This window comes from Ipomoea triloba, chromosome 12, assembly GCF_003576645.1.
Source record: "Ipomoea triloba cultivar NCNSP0323 chromosome 12, ASM357664v1".
NCBI lineage: Eukaryota > Viridiplantae > Streptophyta > Magnoliopsida > Solanales > Convolvulaceae > Ipomoea > Ipomoea triloba.
In genome coordinates this window covers 7,041,137-7,057,875 of record NC_044927.1, presented here as the reverse complement: position 1 = coordinate 7,057,875, position 16,739 = coordinate 7,041,137, and the positions used below count along the sequence as shown (strand labels likewise).

General features: G+C 35.5%; 2 protein-coding genes across 2 annotated transcripts; one reads left to right on the top strand and one right to left on the bottom strand.

Annotated features, from left to right (window-relative positions):
- Window positions 1-4,043: 4,043 nt before the first annotated feature.
- On the top strand, window positions 4,044-8,721 carry LOC115998209 (ER membrane protein complex subunit 2-A). Its single transcript, XM_031237707.1, has 9 exons — window positions 4,044-4,367; window positions 5,162-5,226; window positions 5,633-5,681; window positions 6,022-6,116; window positions 6,443-6,528; window positions 6,626-6,685; window positions 7,051-7,132; window positions 7,821-7,934; window positions 8,248-8,721. Exons 1-9 carry the CDS (start codon window positions 4,181-4,183, stop codon window positions 8,410-8,412), a joined length of 903 nt encoding a protein of 300 aa, XP_031093567.1. The 5' UTR covers window positions 4,044-4,180; the 3' UTR covers window positions 8,413-8,721.
- On the bottom strand, window positions 8,710-16,285 carry LOC115998208 (phototropin-2-like). The gene is made up of 22 exons (XM_031237706.1): window positions 15,362-16,285; window positions 14,655-14,837; window positions 14,229-14,320; window positions 13,885-14,149; window positions 13,489-13,705; window positions 13,221-13,291; window positions 12,965-13,071; window positions 12,795-12,844; window positions 12,599-12,703; window positions 12,294-12,353; window positions 12,104-12,193; window positions 11,855-11,931; window positions 11,602-11,686; window positions 11,297-11,377; window positions 11,096-11,199; window positions 10,974-11,023; window positions 9,994-10,100; window positions 9,728-9,844; window positions 9,575-9,626; window positions 9,378-9,490; window positions 9,087-9,227; window positions 8,710-8,978 (listed from the first exon to the last, which is right to left on the bottom strand). Exons 1-22 carry the CDS (start codon window positions 15,955-15,957, stop codon window positions 8,868-8,870), a joined length of 2,874 nt encoding a protein of 957 aa, XP_031093566.1. The 5' UTR covers window positions 15,958-16,285; the 3' UTR covers window positions 8,710-8,867.
- Between the last annotated feature and the right edge of the window lie 454 nt (window positions 16,286-16,739).

The window sequence follows — 16,739 nt, the reverse complement described above, 5'->3', positions numbered from 1 at the left end:
TTTATATATATATATATATATATATATATATATATATATATATATATATATATATATATATATATATATATATATATATATATATATATATATATATATATATATATATATATATATATATATATCCAAACATCCATTAAGTATATTGCTCACACCATATACTTTTAATAATGAATTATTAGTCGTTTTATAATAATAATGTGCTAAAGAGAGGTGTACAAACTCTAGTCTCATTATGCTGACTTTATCTTCCCCCAACAATCCCATCACAGAGTATTCATTTATTGTTTTTTCTATGCTAATCCTAAGGTTGGGATGATCTCAAAGTTTTGTCCGATGTGCCTCCCTAACATTCCAATTTGATTGAAAATGATAAATAAAATTTTGTTAAAAAACAAATATTTTATCGTTCACAGTAGATCAGAGCATATCAGAGTTAGGATCAGAGCATATCAGAGCTACAATCAGAGCATATCAGAGCAGTTAGTTGTGATTCTATTAAATCCAGTCTCTCATAGGCCAATAACGAGAATTATAACTTGTGATCATATCATATTAGGGGTCTAACATGCAAAGTAACAGTAACCTCCCATGAAGACTTAATTGTGGGAACAACATATCATCATTTATACGGAAAACATTGAATAACTCTAACAAAATCAGATCCAGTCATTGTCGTTACAAGAACTTGATCATCAACTTGTTTGAGTACAAATTCTTTCAGAGAATAAAGATCTTTCATAATTTTTGGCCGGGGTTCCTCCTGCATGCATGAGAGAGAGAAAAGTGTTGAAAAAATAGCATAAAATGGTTTTTTAAGTGGCTATTTTGTGATACAAATATATGTGGATCCCACTTCCGATTTGGGTCGGGTCGAATTGGATTCAAGTTTTTCGTAGTTAGACGAAGAGATTGATATATTGTACGCTCAAAACAGATAATGGGTGAATGAGAAATTGATTCTCAAAGTTGACCAATTTGAGTTGGAAAAATGGGAGGGAAAGCTTTAAAGTAAGCTTTTGTCCCACATTGGTTTGGGAAGTGGGTTTGCACCACTATTTATACAAGAGTCTTTCTAAGGCTTATTGAATTGTATAGTATAGAGGTTCTCTCTTGCGTGTAGGGGGTGTAAACACCATAATTCAATTGTACCCGCCCGCCCTGCAAGCTCCATGTGGACAAGTAAACATAACAAAATGTGTGATCCAAGTTTTCTATCAATGTCTTTTGCTTTCTCCACTTTTTTCTTTATATGCTTTGCTTTCTCCACTTTTTTCTTTATATGCTTTGTCATTTCAATGACAAATGCGAGCCTATCCAAAGCAACTTCATTAATACCACCCATCTGGATTCGGGGAAGATAAAATACAGAGTATTAGTTAGGGAGCTAAGACACAAGAAAAGTACACGAGCAAAAACTAGAAGTCCGTTGTGGTTCTAGTGAAGTACACGAGCAAAAACTAGAAGTCCGTTGTGGTTCTAGTGAAAAAATGAGGCAAAAACTAGAAGTCCGTTGTGGTTCTAGTGAAAAAATGAGGGATTCGGGGAAGATAAAATACAGAGTATTAGTTAGGGAGCTAAGACACAAGAAAAGTACACGAGCAAAAACTAGAAGTCCGTTGTGGTTCTAGTGAAGTACACGAGCAAAAACTAGAAGTCCGTTGTGGTTCTAGTGAAAAAATGAGGCAAAAACTAGAAGTCCGTTGTGGTTCTAGTGAAAAAATGAGTAATAATATAAAGGAGAAAGGACAAAACAATGTACAAATTGTACTGCTTAAAAATATAATTGAGTAGCATCAACCTGATTTTAAATTATCAGATTTGATAGAAAGATGTCCAAAGAAAATATTTCGGTGTTGTACGTTCCCTGTAAGAAAAAAAAAAACAAAATATTACAATTAGATAAAAACAAAAGAAGGAAAATCAATATGAAATATCAAATTAGAGGAAAATCTCACTATTTGATCAATTGCTTTGATATCCATCACCAAAATATTAAATATTCACACAATAATTTCTAGAAAGTAATGTGAGATAATTTGAACCAAACATTTTATTTAGTAATATTGTGCGCAATTTAATTACAGCTCATAATAAATAGAACGGTAGAAATTTTCATTTGTATTTAAAATATAAAGAAAGGTTTCATACAAATCAAAATGCACAGAAATATTAAAAAAAATTGTGTATTTATGCTTTAAAAAGCTAATAATAGTGATGAGTACAGTCTATACATTTAAATTTATTTTTATATGTAATTTTTAAAAATTGGCATTTTCAAATTTTATTTTAAACCAAAAGAAAAATGACAAGAAAGTGGTCTAGAGAGCACTATGCATTCTAAAGATGCTGATCTTGATGATAAAGAACACGTTCCAGTTCTGTAAAAAAAAAAAAAAAGAAGAAGAAAAAAGAGAGCATGTTCCAGTAGCTGAAACCGAAAATAATGAGAAGACAACTAATGAAATGTGAGTTATGTTCAATGGGTGGTTAATGAGCCTATAACATTCTTAGTTTCAACATTACCAAGTGTTTTATTTGGTTTATTGCAGATAAACATTTTTTAAATTTCTAAAAACTCCACCTGTCCGAAATAACCCAATACACCCGCCAAAATCAAATCTCCGTTGAATGATTTCTAACAGGAGGAGGGTTTTACCTGCGGACTGAGGGTGAAAGCATGTGGTGATTTTGATACAGTCTGTGAAGAAGAAACGATAAGGAGGAGAAGAGCGAGGAAACTATAAAAAATTCTGTTAACGATGAAGGAGGAGAATAGCGAGGATACTATAAAAAAGTTTTGTTTTAGTAATGGTAGATTAGTGCTTCAAGATAACTACACCCGACAAAGCCGAGTTACAATGAGTGTTGTATAAATGTGGGCACTTGTTCTTCGTTGGAAAAACTTTGAACTCAAACGGTTTGATCTTCAATGAAGGGTTCCAGAGAGAACTCATGCAGAGCTTCAAATGATGCTTCGAGATGATCACTAGTGAAGTGATGATTACTATTTATAATTGTGAGAATGTGAAACTCCAACATTACTCCAAATCCATTGATATTATCTTAATAATATTTGATATAAAATAAAGACTTATTTAAAATATATTGAGCCACCATTATGTCCAAACTCATGATCATATCATAAAATATAATACTTTAAATCAGAATATATAATTTGACTAAATTTTATCAAATGATTAAATTAATTAGACAAATAACGTAGCCGAAATTAATTTAATTAATTGATGTGTAAGCTCAAATAACTCAATTAATATGTAGCCCAATATTATTAGCCTATTTAATTATGTCAAATTTTTATATGTCCACAGTTATCAATGCACATAATTTTACGAACATATTTTATATTTCAATTAGAACCTTACCAACATAGACTCTTATATAATTTAAAATATAATTTAATAATTAACTAGAATTTTATATGCACGACGCGTAATAATATATTTCCAATATTGATATTAACTGGTACCTTACATTGTAAATCATGATCCAAAAATCCGGAGTCAATTATGTGATCATTCATTTGAAAAGATAACAGAGGTGTCACCACACAACGTATTAGTTAGCGCATGGCTTAATATATTAATTGTCATAAAAGATAAATATGCCATCGAACTTTACTTGAAAAATCAATTATGCCCTAAACTTTTTAAAGTTACAAATAAACCAATCAACATTTTATTTTGGTGTAATGATGTTCACAAACTGCTTAGTGACCTATGATAGAAGGTCACTAGCAGGATTCCGGCAACCCTCTTGACACTCTTTTCGACCAATACCGATCGCTGATCAATTTATGAACGAAAATAGTGTCGGAGTGTTGTCAGAATCCTAGTGACTTAATTGCACAGTTCACTTAATCGATTTTTAAATTTTATTACTCTAAAATAAAATATTGATAGATTTAATTACAACTTAAAAAAATTTAAAAACTTAATTAACTTTTCAGGTAAAATTAAAGTACAATTTTCCTAGAAATATATATTAAGTGCCGGAGCCGGAGGTCCTTCCGCACCGCACCAGCCAGTAGCCAAGTCCAAACAGAAGTACAAAACAGTATCATCATCGAAGTGTTGTATTCTTTTTTATGTGTCCGAGGTACTAAATACTCCGTAAAACCCATACAGGCACACAACTGCGAGAAGAAGCCGTAGCGAAGATGGTGAGCAAAACGGAGGAGGAACAAGTTAACAGATTGGAGAGCCAAGTGGACAACGGAGGCGGCGGCGTCTGGGACTACCTTTCTCTCGTCCGAAAGCTTAGGCTCCGCCGATCCGATAAGGTCTTGAAGCATGGCCTCTCTCTCCTCAATGATCGCAAATCTCGATCTGCTCTTGGCAGTGAAGGTATTCATCCTGCGTCTTCTTCTTTTGTTGGAAAGCGAAATTAATGTCCTTGATTCCTGTATTCGCTAAACTCTAGTGTCGAACAGTTAATCACAATTCGGGCGGGCATAGTTTGGATCACAGATTGATTGCTGGATTCTTTGAGTTGTTACTGATATTCTTTACTACCGTTTTTATTTATTTATTTATTACTATTTCAAGCTGGTGGAAAAATTCACCTTTTAGCAATCTCTGTATAACATCAGAAAATCAAAAAAATAATTTTCGACTCCTTGCACGATGCAAGAATGGGTCTTATCTTTTTAAATCTCCGTTACTGATTAATTATAAGCAATATTTTTTTTTTGGTCTGCTTGAGTAGATTCCCAAATCAAAGGATGCCATTTTGCAGTTTTGGTATCTACAAAGGAAATACAGAGAAAGTCAATTGAACAGTAAAAACTAAGTGTAAATACAACTAGCTTTTGGCCTTTTCAATTTGTGGAAGAAAAAAAACCCTCAAATGGAAGTATGGAACACAACAAATTGAATAAATAATCAAGCAGCAATACTTGCTTAAGCATTCCTGTTGTATAAGGTCATATATGGTTTCCTACTGTTATACAACAGTATGTAGGTTGTATTTGTAGCACTTCCTTCAGTTGCAAATAGGAATGCCCTTATTGTAATGTTGGCATTTTCTTTGATCTTTAGTTACTTCACTTCCTAAAGCAGCCTCTGTTATCTCTGCTTTGTGGTTTTACTGGTTGACACTTCAGATTGATTTGTTTTGCCCTATATTTCAAATGATGCAGAATGGACCTTACATGAGCAGGTGGCTGTTGCAGCTATGGACTGCCAATGTCTTGATGTGGCAAAGGTTAGATCTTTTTCGTTTTCTAATACTTGTATGCAGTGCGAACAATTGGATTCTGCATTATAATCATGAACATGGTCATGCTTCACTAGTATGTTGGAAGGATCATACATTTTTGTCTTTCTGTATAATGTGGATAATGGAAAAAAAAAATTATCAAGAGACTTGTTCATGCATTCTAATCAGTTCACTAGCCAAAGTAATTCAAAAATCCCCGTGGTAAAAGTAAAAAATATTAGTTCTGCTAGATTTTTCAGATTAGATATGAAAACAATCTACTTCAGTACTTTTGCATGAGAATCCAACATTTGCTCTGCAAACTTGAAGTTTGTGCTTTTGATTGCTATAGTTAGTTTATGGGTTTATATTTTTTGAACTTTAATGCAGCTTGTTTATGGGAAATTTGTAGGACAGCATTAAGGTTTTGCAGAAAAAGTTTCCAGGAAGCAAACGAGTTGGTAAGTAGTAGATAAATGTTTGAATGTGCATATGTTAAAATTAGCCTTCAGTTTCTTGCAATTTTTTAGTATGATTTATGGCCATCTCTTGTATGCACCCTGGTCATAGAATCTGCACAGACGGACTATGATGATGGTCGTTCATGAACATGAGAAAAGATATTGATTTAAAATAGTATATCAAATCAAATTATTTAAAGATAGTTCAAGGAAAGGGGTATACAAATAATAATGAACTTGATGTTTATAATTTAGAAAAGGGTGATATTACAAATCTAAACTAATTTTGTATTGTATCCTTTCCCCTTTACCGAGGGCTTACTGTTTTTCTATTCTTCAGGCAGGCTAGAAGCAATGTTGCTTGAGGCCAGGGGATTATGGGCAGAGGCAGAAACGGCTTACTTGAGCCTGCTGGAGGAAAATCCATTTGATCAGGTAGAAACTGTGCAATATGTTTTATTAAATTCTGTAAAGTTTTTCCTTCAAGAAAAAAATAAAAAAATTCTGTAAAGTTCCTTCTGGACAGGATAGTGTCTTCTATGGGACAAGAAAAAAAGGGCCAATTGAGTTGGTTTCCTCATCAGTCCTAGAAGTTGATTTTCTTTTGAATTATTTCTATTAAGTGGAATAGCGGGTACACTAAGTGAGAACTCTGAAGTTGTTTGCCCTGACATCATCTGTTTATGGATAACATATTTGAGCTAAAGTTCATATTTACTCTGCAAGCTTTCACCCTCTCACATTTTAATTCTGTCATACAGGTTGTACAAAAGCGGAGGGTAGCCATGGCAAAGGCACAAGGCAATATGTCAGGGGCAATTGAATTGCTCAACAAGTATCTTGAAATGTGAGGATTGAGGAAGATCTCAAAAGAATCAAGCATTAATTGTTATACAAATAAATAGCTCATTCTTACCCTTCTTTTCATTTTATTTTTTGGCTAGATTCATGGCAGATCATGATGCTTGGAGAGAACTTGCTGAAATATACGTCTCCCTGCAAATGTGAGAGCATTCGAAATTATATCTTACCCTCTCATTCTCACATTTTGTTCTTTTTCTGAAGGCAAAGCGTTCTACCACAATACCCTTCTTGCCTGGTTGCTAAATGCCTTAATAGTTTATAGTTTTGTTTTGTTTTGTTTTTTGTTTTTTTTTTTTTTTGTTTTTTTTTTCATTATTAATATTGTTATAATCTAAGATTGGGCCAAGGTCACTCAACTGGGTTGAATCCAATCAATTAGCTAGTCTAACATATGATCTTATAAACTCGTGTTTCTCTCTTATTTTTCAATGTGGGACTCTTAACATTAATATTAATATTAATATTAATATTATGATTATTATTATTATTGTTTTGTGTTTTTTAGGTATAAGCAAGCAGCATTCTGCTATGAGGAGCTCATCTTATCTCAACCAACTGTTCCTCTTTACCACTTGGCCTATGCTGATGTATGTGACTTGTCAATGTTGCATATTTTTATAATTTGTTTGTGTAAAATTCGTAATTGTATATGCATATACAACTCTGCGCTTGGGCTTTGGAATCTTCTTGAACCTATTTGCAATTTTGCACATTCAAATGATTTACAGTGTGGGATGAATCCTTCTACTCTGTGTATCCCATATCTTTTTAATGGTGGTATTAGTTAAAATTGTTAATCTTGTTTTTCCCATAATACTAATGGTTGATCTATAATTGATTTCAGGATATCGGTCAACATTAAATCCTGTGACTGTTTTTCTACATATATTTGCCATTTTTACCCATATTGCCTTTTATGTCAAAAGCCTGTGCTTGTTTTCTTCATATTTTGACCGCTTGATACGTGTATTGATAAATCATTTTTACCTTTTAGAACCATTGAACTGCATTGGCTTTAAAGCACTATGTGATAAGATGCAGATGAATATGGCTTGTCCTGCTGTTTTTTATGTCAAAACATTTGATTTATGAGAAAAGACATGAGAATGACTATAAATACCCCCACAAGCATGATATTCTAGACCTCCAACATGCAAGGCTTAGTCTTTTCTTATTACAACTTAAGATATTATTATAATCTTATTGCATATTTTTAATTTTTAATGGTAACCATGGAACCAAAGTACTGAACTGTCTTCTTCACCTTAACCTCAGGTGCTCTATACATTAGGTGGGCTTGACAATCTTCAGACGGCCAAGAAATATTACACATCTACCATAGATTTAACCGGTGGCAAGAATACCAGAGCCCTTTTTGGTATATGCTTGGTGAGTCCATCTCTTTCTGTGCTTGTTTCAACGAGCATTCTTTCTTTCGTTTGATTAGATGATAGTTTGGAAGTGCTTGTTAACTATATGCCAACTTGAGATATTTTTTTATGGGTTGTTTCTGGAGTTCTTTTAGTTCTATCATCTTCATTGTCTATCCATTGATTCAAATTGTATGAGACTATGAGTGTGTAGTTTACTACATTGAAATTCAAAAAAGAAAATGTGTGGAAATGAAGAAAGTCTGATCAATTTTACTCGGGGTTTATATTTTCTATTGGACAACGCTGACCGACAAGTTATTCTATTACAGTGTACGTCTGCCATTGGGCAGCTGACTAAAGGACGGAATAAGGAGGATAAAGAGAAATCAGAGCTGAACTCTCTGTCCATAAAGGCCCTGGAGAAGGATTACAGTCAGAGAGCTTCTGACAAACTTCCTCTTCTTACTTCAACTTTAAGAAGCTTGAAACTCTGATCATATTATTGAAGCTTTTGATGGTTTGATTTGAAGTCCCGTCTGATGCAGTTTGTGTTTTCACCTGTTGCTTTAGTTACTACAAGCTAACCATGTGTTTTCCCTTCGAGTTGTGGTTGTGGAATGAAGTTTTCAGTTTCCTTAGAGATTTCTTATTGTTTTAAAAATGGGATTTGATACATTATTTATAGAATTTTGCAAAGCAAAATGAGAAGGGAAGAGTTTAGCAGGAGGACAGAATCATTTGTCTTGATGTTTCAGTGATGTGTTTTTGTTTCTTCACTAGTACAAAGCACAAGAGGTTGCAAACACTACAATCTTTATTGTTATAATACATTACATCTCTTCAATTGTTCCAAACTGGAAAATGGATCCAAGAAAAGCTCAAAACATTGAAAGATGGATAAGAAACTACTAGCAAGGCTAAAACCTGATTCTGTACAATACAAAGATTTCTAGAAGAAGTCCATGTGATGAACAAGAACACCCTCATCATCCCAATCCACTTCCTTTGCATTTGGATCTTTTCCAATTAACACAAGAGGTGCTGCTAATGGAGGTGGGCTCTGCATTTAGACAAACAAAACTTCAAATAATACACAAACTATTGACAAAGAAAGCTTGTTTCAAATAGAGCATTTGATGTTCAGATTTAAGGTATGCATGGTAGGTACCGTGCATCGGATCAGAGGCCATTTTATTCCGCGGAAGAAAGGGTGCTGTTTTATCTCATTGGCACCTCCATTTGATCCCAAACGGCTCCCAGGATCTCTATTTAGTAAGGCATTAATCAACTGCCTCCCCGCCAGGCTTACCTGCAATACCATCACATCAAACTCCTCAGTACTAAAAGCCGGTGCAGTTGCAATAGAAACAAAATGCAGGTCCCCGTACTGATTGAATGTTTTAAAAATGGCGAGGGAGAAGAAAGCAAGCATATATGTATCAGCAACGTAAGATTTTACCGGAACGCTACTTGGGAATGTGAGGTCTTTGTTTAAGATGTTAGCAAATGTCTTCTGCCTATTCTTTCCTCTAAATGGCGTGCGCCCATAGAGCATCTCATAGATCAAAATGCCTGCAACTCAAAAACCAAGCAATCGTTAATATAAAACAGATCACCCAGTTCAGAGCATCATGAATGCTTGTGCTATGTAGTTACCTAAAGCCCACCAATCAATAGCACTGCTGTGGCCTGCACCTGTAATAATTTCCTGAAATTGAGTCTTTTGTAAGTATTCTATACATCATATGCATACAAGAATAAGCTGCAATGGCATTCATGTGTAAAACTAAACGATAAGTATTCATGTACCGGAGCAATGTATTCTTCAGTTCCCACAAATGAATTTGACTGTGTAGTTGGTTCTGCAACAAATGTCAGTGGTGGAGTACTCCTAGACCTTCTTTTGGGTGGAGGGTGTTTTATTACCTGGGAGACATTGTTAGCTCAGTAGCTTAAAAGAAAGATCAATGAACTCTAATACATAATCTCCAAGTGGCAGAAGAAGAAGAAGAACAACAACAACAATCTATGTACTGAGAAAACAAATATTTTACTGTGAATAGAAGCATGCATACTTGGAGTTTACAGGTTGTCTTGAAGGATAGATCAAAGTCAGTTAACACAACATGCCCATTTGCCTGGAGTAGAATGTTTTCTGGTTTCAGGTCCCGGTATACTATTCCTGTAATGTGAGACAAAGAAAAGCACAGAAGATCAATGATTATCGGGAGGAGGGTCAAATAGGCTCTCCAACTTTACACGAAAGCGCAATTACGCTCATGAACTTTTGAAATGTGCAGTTAAACACTTCAACTTATTAATATCGGTCAAATAAGTCCAATTTACCGGTAACCAACATATTACTAGTAAGCACGCCATTGTTGATTGCCGTCAACCGCCGTACACAAAAAAAATCGATGACCAGTCGACTAGGCCGTCTTCTTTTGATCGACAAAGAAAGTGGTCTCCTTCTTTGATTGAAGGCGACCTGATGTGGTCACCTTCTTGGAGAAGGTGACTCTATGGTCACCTTTTCTTCAAAGAAGGCAACTGATGATTTTTCCCTCGGAGCACCGTTGGAACCTTAATGACCTGCTATTACAGGTCATAACTGGCTATATGGGTCAAAATGCACCAAAATGGCAAGTTGAAGTGTTTAATTGCACCTTTCAAAAGTTGGAGGGCCTATTTGACCCATTTTCCATGATTATTAGATATAAGCTAATGCTAGGCATGCCCAGACTATCTGTATTCAACACTTTATGCTAACTCCCTTCCTTTATACAGATGAACAATGAGAGTCACTTGGCCTTAACAGATAAATAGAAGGTTGGACCCAGCCAGTGCAAAAAGGCTCATGCATAGTGCAGGATTTGGTTAGGAATATGCATGCAACCTTACCCCTGATTTCAGAGAGGTTGCTTCTAGTGCTTGAACTTGTTATTTAAAGGTCAATGAGTGAGAACTTTTCCCCTACACCAGGTCCAACGTTAAAAGATCAAATGAAATATCCACAGAAATTATAATAAAGTTCATCATCAGGTCAGGCACCTACCTAAACAATGAAGATATTCCAAGGCAACTAAAATTTCTGCCGCATAGAACCTGGATAACAGTAGCAGTTAAACGCTTGGTTTTTACCAAGAAATAAATCGAATGTATACCAAGTGAGAGTACCTTGCAGATTCCTCTTTAAAGATTTTCGAGGGCTGCTTGTCAAGCAGGGCAAATAACTCTCCTCCGGGAAAGAAGTCCGTTATTAAGCAAACATGTGTAGATGTCTGGTGGAACACAAACATGTCAATATGCTTGGTTGGTCAGTGTAATATTTAAGACCTTCAAGATGTTCAGAGCGGGAACTTTGAGTTAAATGAGAACCTGAAAGGAGCTGTATAGCGTTGGAAGAAAAGGATGATCAAGGAGTGCACTGATTTCTCTTTCAACGCATGCTCGATGAACCTGCAAAAGCATGCAATATTTTAATTTTTTGGTTATTGCAGAAGTGCATGTAGAAAGCCTACTATGTGCAAGTGTGAAGGTGGGGGGCATTCAAGAAATTAGCATTTTGTAGATGTCGAAAAATTAATAAAGAAGAGCATGCTTTAGATGGAGAGGAATCAAGCTAGATGCTTATAACCAAGAGCTTTTTCACACATTAAATGCAAAATCTTAAATATTCAGACCTTGTTACGATTGAGCATTATGGATTTATCCATTGCCTTCATAGCATAGAGTTCACCTGTGCCTTTCAACTCCACCAAATGAACACTGCAGCGAACACAACATAGACATAATAAAAACTAGGATCCTTGAAGAAATGTTTCATTGTTAGAACATAAAATGATAACAACAGAACCAGTCATACTAGAAATGATCATGAGCTTAAGCTATGAAAATGAATTGGAGAAAACTTAGATGTTGAATAAATTCATATACCTTCCAGTATCTCCATATCCCAAATGTCTCACAGGTTTGAAATGATTAAGTCCAACTTTTTCACCACTTGCAATGATCTATAACATAAAAAAGTAAATAAATAATCCCAGAATTTGCGGGAAAAATTATTTTAAATCCCAACAATAGTAGACTATGCTAATCTGCTAGACTTGTTTTTATATCTAGAAATTCTTGAAGATAGTTTAACCAACATAGTCTCATTTACTGTGGATTTCACAAGATTTGTACCTTTTGTATGGCCCCCCATGAAGCACTGCCCTTCTTATGAGGCCTGGGAAAGACAGGGCGAGAGTGTAAAGCCCACAAGTCTTCTGGTTTCTGAAAGTTCCCCAGTAGAGAATTTGCATCAGCCAAAATGAATTAGACATCATATATAAGATTTCTTTTGATCCAATTTAGAGCTAAATAAATACCTTACCATGTTTGCATCAGGAAGTTCTCTAACAGCTTCATCAACGTTTTCTGCAGTAGCCTTGACCTGGAAAACAAAATGTGCATAGATTTACTAGAACACTATGTTCTTGTGTGTCAAAGGAATGCAAACATATTTGAGAAACAACTTGGCAACCTTAAACAACCAAAAAAAAAAAAAAAACAGAAAATACCTCATAGCAAAGCTTTAAAGTTCAGGAGTTATTATAAAAATCAGAGATTTAAAAAAGAAAAAAAAAAAAAGAGGAGATGTATGTAACTAAGACACAGAGATAGTAGCAGAATACATACCAACTTAGCACTTTCTTGCTCCGTTTTATCTGAGAGGCGGTTCCTTAATGGTTCTACATGCTCACTTCCATCTAATTGGACACCAATGAAGTATTGTAGCTCTCCCTAAAAAAGCAAGATCCGAAAAAACAATATTATTGACTTACATATACACATATACGGAGTATAATACAACAAGAAACTATTCACAAACTACCTTCTGGTCTCGCATAGGTTGCAGGTGAAACACATTCCAGAACTTTTTACCTGAAGATGTTGTTCAGACAATATATTATTCTAAGGTTACCAAAAATGTGTAGTAGAAAATGGCAGGCTTTACATTTCACTTGAAATATAGTCAACTACACCGTAATAATTTTAGCGTACCACTCTTGGTATAATTAATTAACTGCACAGTAATTTCTCTTTGCTCTCTGATGGCATCTCTTATCTTTTGAACAGTTCCTTGATCGGTTTCAGGTCCTTGGAGGAATCTGTAGGATGACAACTCTTCATTAGACAAAATTACTACTAGGAAAATAGGAAATAACTAAGGTCAAAGGCTGCTGAGCAATGAAATAACACCCTTAGTTGCCATATATAACTTCCAAGCTAAACACTAATGCAAAATTTAGATTTATACCTACAATTTCTTCCCAAGATTTCTTCACGTGTATACTCTGTGAGTTCAAGAAAGCTATCTGATGCAAATATCTGTACACAAAAGATACTAGTTCAGTTAACAATGCTGATGAACTACAAATCTATAAGTTACACTAGCAGTGCACAAAAATTAGTATGAAACCATGTTCTCAGATGCACATTTGTTTTCTTCTAATCTTCCATTCAAATAAAAATTCAGAAATAACAATCAGAACCACTGTAAATCAGGTTTCAGTTCTTGATCTTACAATTGGGGTATCAGGGAGTCTGGGATCTGAAATAACAAAATTTTTTTCAATTCTCTCCAGTGTTGTTGCAAGGTCAATGCCCTGACGTATATCTCTTTCTCTTTCAGCATGCTCCAAGCTGTCCGTGCTTTCTATCTCTTTTGTCATCAAAATTTCAGGCTCAACGGTTTGCTGCTTTTCATGCTGCCCTGCACTACTGGAAGACCTTCCTCTGAGCCTGCAGAAACCAAAACCATTCAACGCTTAGAAAGTATATAATATCAGGCATGCTTATACAATCCGTTAGCATTAATATCCATCCTACAGTGCAGATAAAACAAAAGTTTCTGTCAAACGCAGCCTGCAAAGCAGGTGCAGCTTTTTTTGTGAAGAATATAATAAATCTTATGGTCTCACCCTATCAGAGAAAGGCGCAGGGATCTTCTAGACTTTTTTTCACTGTCCTGCTGAGATGAATTACTCTTGGACTCCCATTGAGTGGTTTGCTGATTAGGTGTAGCCATGCTCTGAGTTTCAGCCTGCCTAGAAAGCATAAAGTCTTTAATCCTTTCTTCAGCATTCTTCTTAGTAGAGTCCTGACTCATAGATAAGTGGGATCTTGGATGCTTCATAGTTTGTACAACTTCAGTCATTGAATCTAAAGCCTTTTCCTTCTGGCGAGCTGACACATTGAAAGAATACGAGATTTTTAAAATGTGGGGAGATAATTGCAAGAAGAAAAAGGTAAATATTCTGCACACCATCGTATTTGATTAAAGACTTGGGTAATCCATTTGGCCGTAGTGCCTTGTCATTCATTCCTTCAGTGTATTTGCTGACCTCCACCTGCATTCTGCTAACAAAGTTTGAACTATCAAATTCATCCTGGAATAATATCTTCTACAATAGGCCACAAACTTCAAAGAATGGAATAAACTAAAGAACATGAAATAACCATGATTGAATAACATAGAAAGCTCCAAAGTAGCAAATCAACTCAAAAAATCTTGTAAATTGTAGGTATCAACCACATATATGTCGGGGGATCAAACCACACTAAAAGGATGAATCCAATCAATTAGCTAGTCTAACTCATGGCCTTATAAACACATATGTTCTCATAACACATTCCAAACATGCATTAGTGATTATTAGGGCGATAATAAGAGGTTGAATAGCAACTTTACCCGATGAATTTGATTGTATTTCCATTCTCATCTTTTATTGGAGTGATTGTTAGCATATTCCAAAAAGGAGTGCCATTCTTCTTGTAGTTCAAGAGCCTGCCACAGTAGCTTTTCCCAGTTCTTACAGCAGTACTTAATTTTTCTATTTCATTCCTATCTGTGTCAGGACCCTGCAGAAATCGACTGCAAAAAACAAGTAAGGAACATCTTCACCTCCTTTTACAGCTTAATTTCATCCAAGAAATCCAAAATCTACAAATGATGAAAGAACAAAAGCCCAAGTTTTGTCAATACATCCGGACATTTTGATCTAGTCTAGGGCGAAACTACCCTAAAAGGCTGAATTCAACTAATAAGTTGGTCTAACAAATCACCATATAAACCCATATCTTCTCTCTTATATTTTCAATGTGGGAATCGACTGCAAAAAACAAGTAAGGAACATCTTCACCTCCTTATACAGCTTAATTTTATCCAAGAAATCCAAAATCTACAAATGATGATAGAACAGAAACTGAAGTCCTTCAAAGATATTTGGGACAAAAGTATTCTAAACTATTTCAAAGTGCAGTGTTGATTATCTGATTCATAAAGCCCGCGAAATTACCTAAAATACTGAATTCAGTCAACTAATTAGTCTAACACATGACCTTATAAACTCATATCTTCTCTTATTTTCAACGTGGGACTCTTAACAGAATCCTTACCAGTTCCTTCCAATGGTCTCATTTGAAGAATAACCAGTCATTGCAAAGAAGCCAGTGCTGGCATACACAATAGGGCAATCAGGCTTAGTAGCATCGGAGACGACGAATGTCTGCTGCAACGTTGATAAAGCATCCTTCAGTTCTTGAGAAACTCGAGGCATATCCGATCCGTGACTTGAAGAATCCGATGTTCCCGTCCTGCACTCCTCAGTTGATAACTTCTCCAGTGAGGTTTTCCTCCTCTCTGCTTCTCCAGCTGAATTTTTGGGAAACGCATAGAACCGACCTTCTTCCACGTCGTCTTTCTTCTTCACAGTCAATCCCCATTCCGCAGTCCTCTGTGCTATGGTTGCTTCTGTAGGGTCTCCATCCCCATTATTACCCTTCGCGGCGGTTGTAGAGTCGAAAGCCATCCACGTCCCAACTGGCTCCTTGTTGAGCGTGGAATTACCAGATGGTCCTTGTCCGAGCACCTGCACATCGAGATTCTGGATCCTGTTACTAACCGCCTCATCGCCGACTTGGCGCCTCAATTTGGGTTCAAATACTTGGATTGATCGCCGATGATCTTTAGTAGCACCACTTGATGACTCCATATATAAACAATATTCACACACTCATATGTATCGCCGCGAAGAATCGGAAATACTTCAATTCAATTCAATTCAGTTCCTCTAGTGCTACTGGACACATTAAATCAAGTGATCGAAGTAAACAGTTCCAAAATGGAACAAGTGTAGCTAAGAAAATTCAGGAAATGAATGATTGAAAATTGAAAGAAAGAAAAGAAGAAGGTGAGGTTTGGTGATGATCAATTCTGCACGTTAAACCAGTAGGAGCCATGCATAATTGCATAGTAATTTGGGCTGGGAGTTACTTGAGTAGGTGTAGGAGCTGCTTTCAAGTCCATGAAGCTATAGAGAGACAAAATCCCAAACTTCTAGTTATGGTAGCCAAACCCCAAGTCACATGGTGTTAGATTTGGTCTTTTATTGACTTTCGCCCTTCCAGCACTTGTCAATATAGCGTTTATTATTACACTAAAAATTCTAACTAGTAGAGAAAATTTGACTTTTTGAATGACAAGAGAAATCTCTTAATCCTTTCTAGTGTGAATAAACTCCATTCTGTAATTCTAACTGTCAAAAGACTATAAGTAAACTAACCTAGACTATTTATAGCTGACTGATTCAAATCAAAGATGGTGCTAAAATTTAAACTCAGGATCGAAGCATGTGTTCATCTCGATTTGTCAGTCTCCGTCCAATAATCTCCTAGTTACCTGATGTTAGACTTAGTTCTTCCGTGGACTCGGCCTAAGAGAAAGGAAGATAAGATGGGGACATGATGTCCAAATAGTCAATTAGGACACCCATGT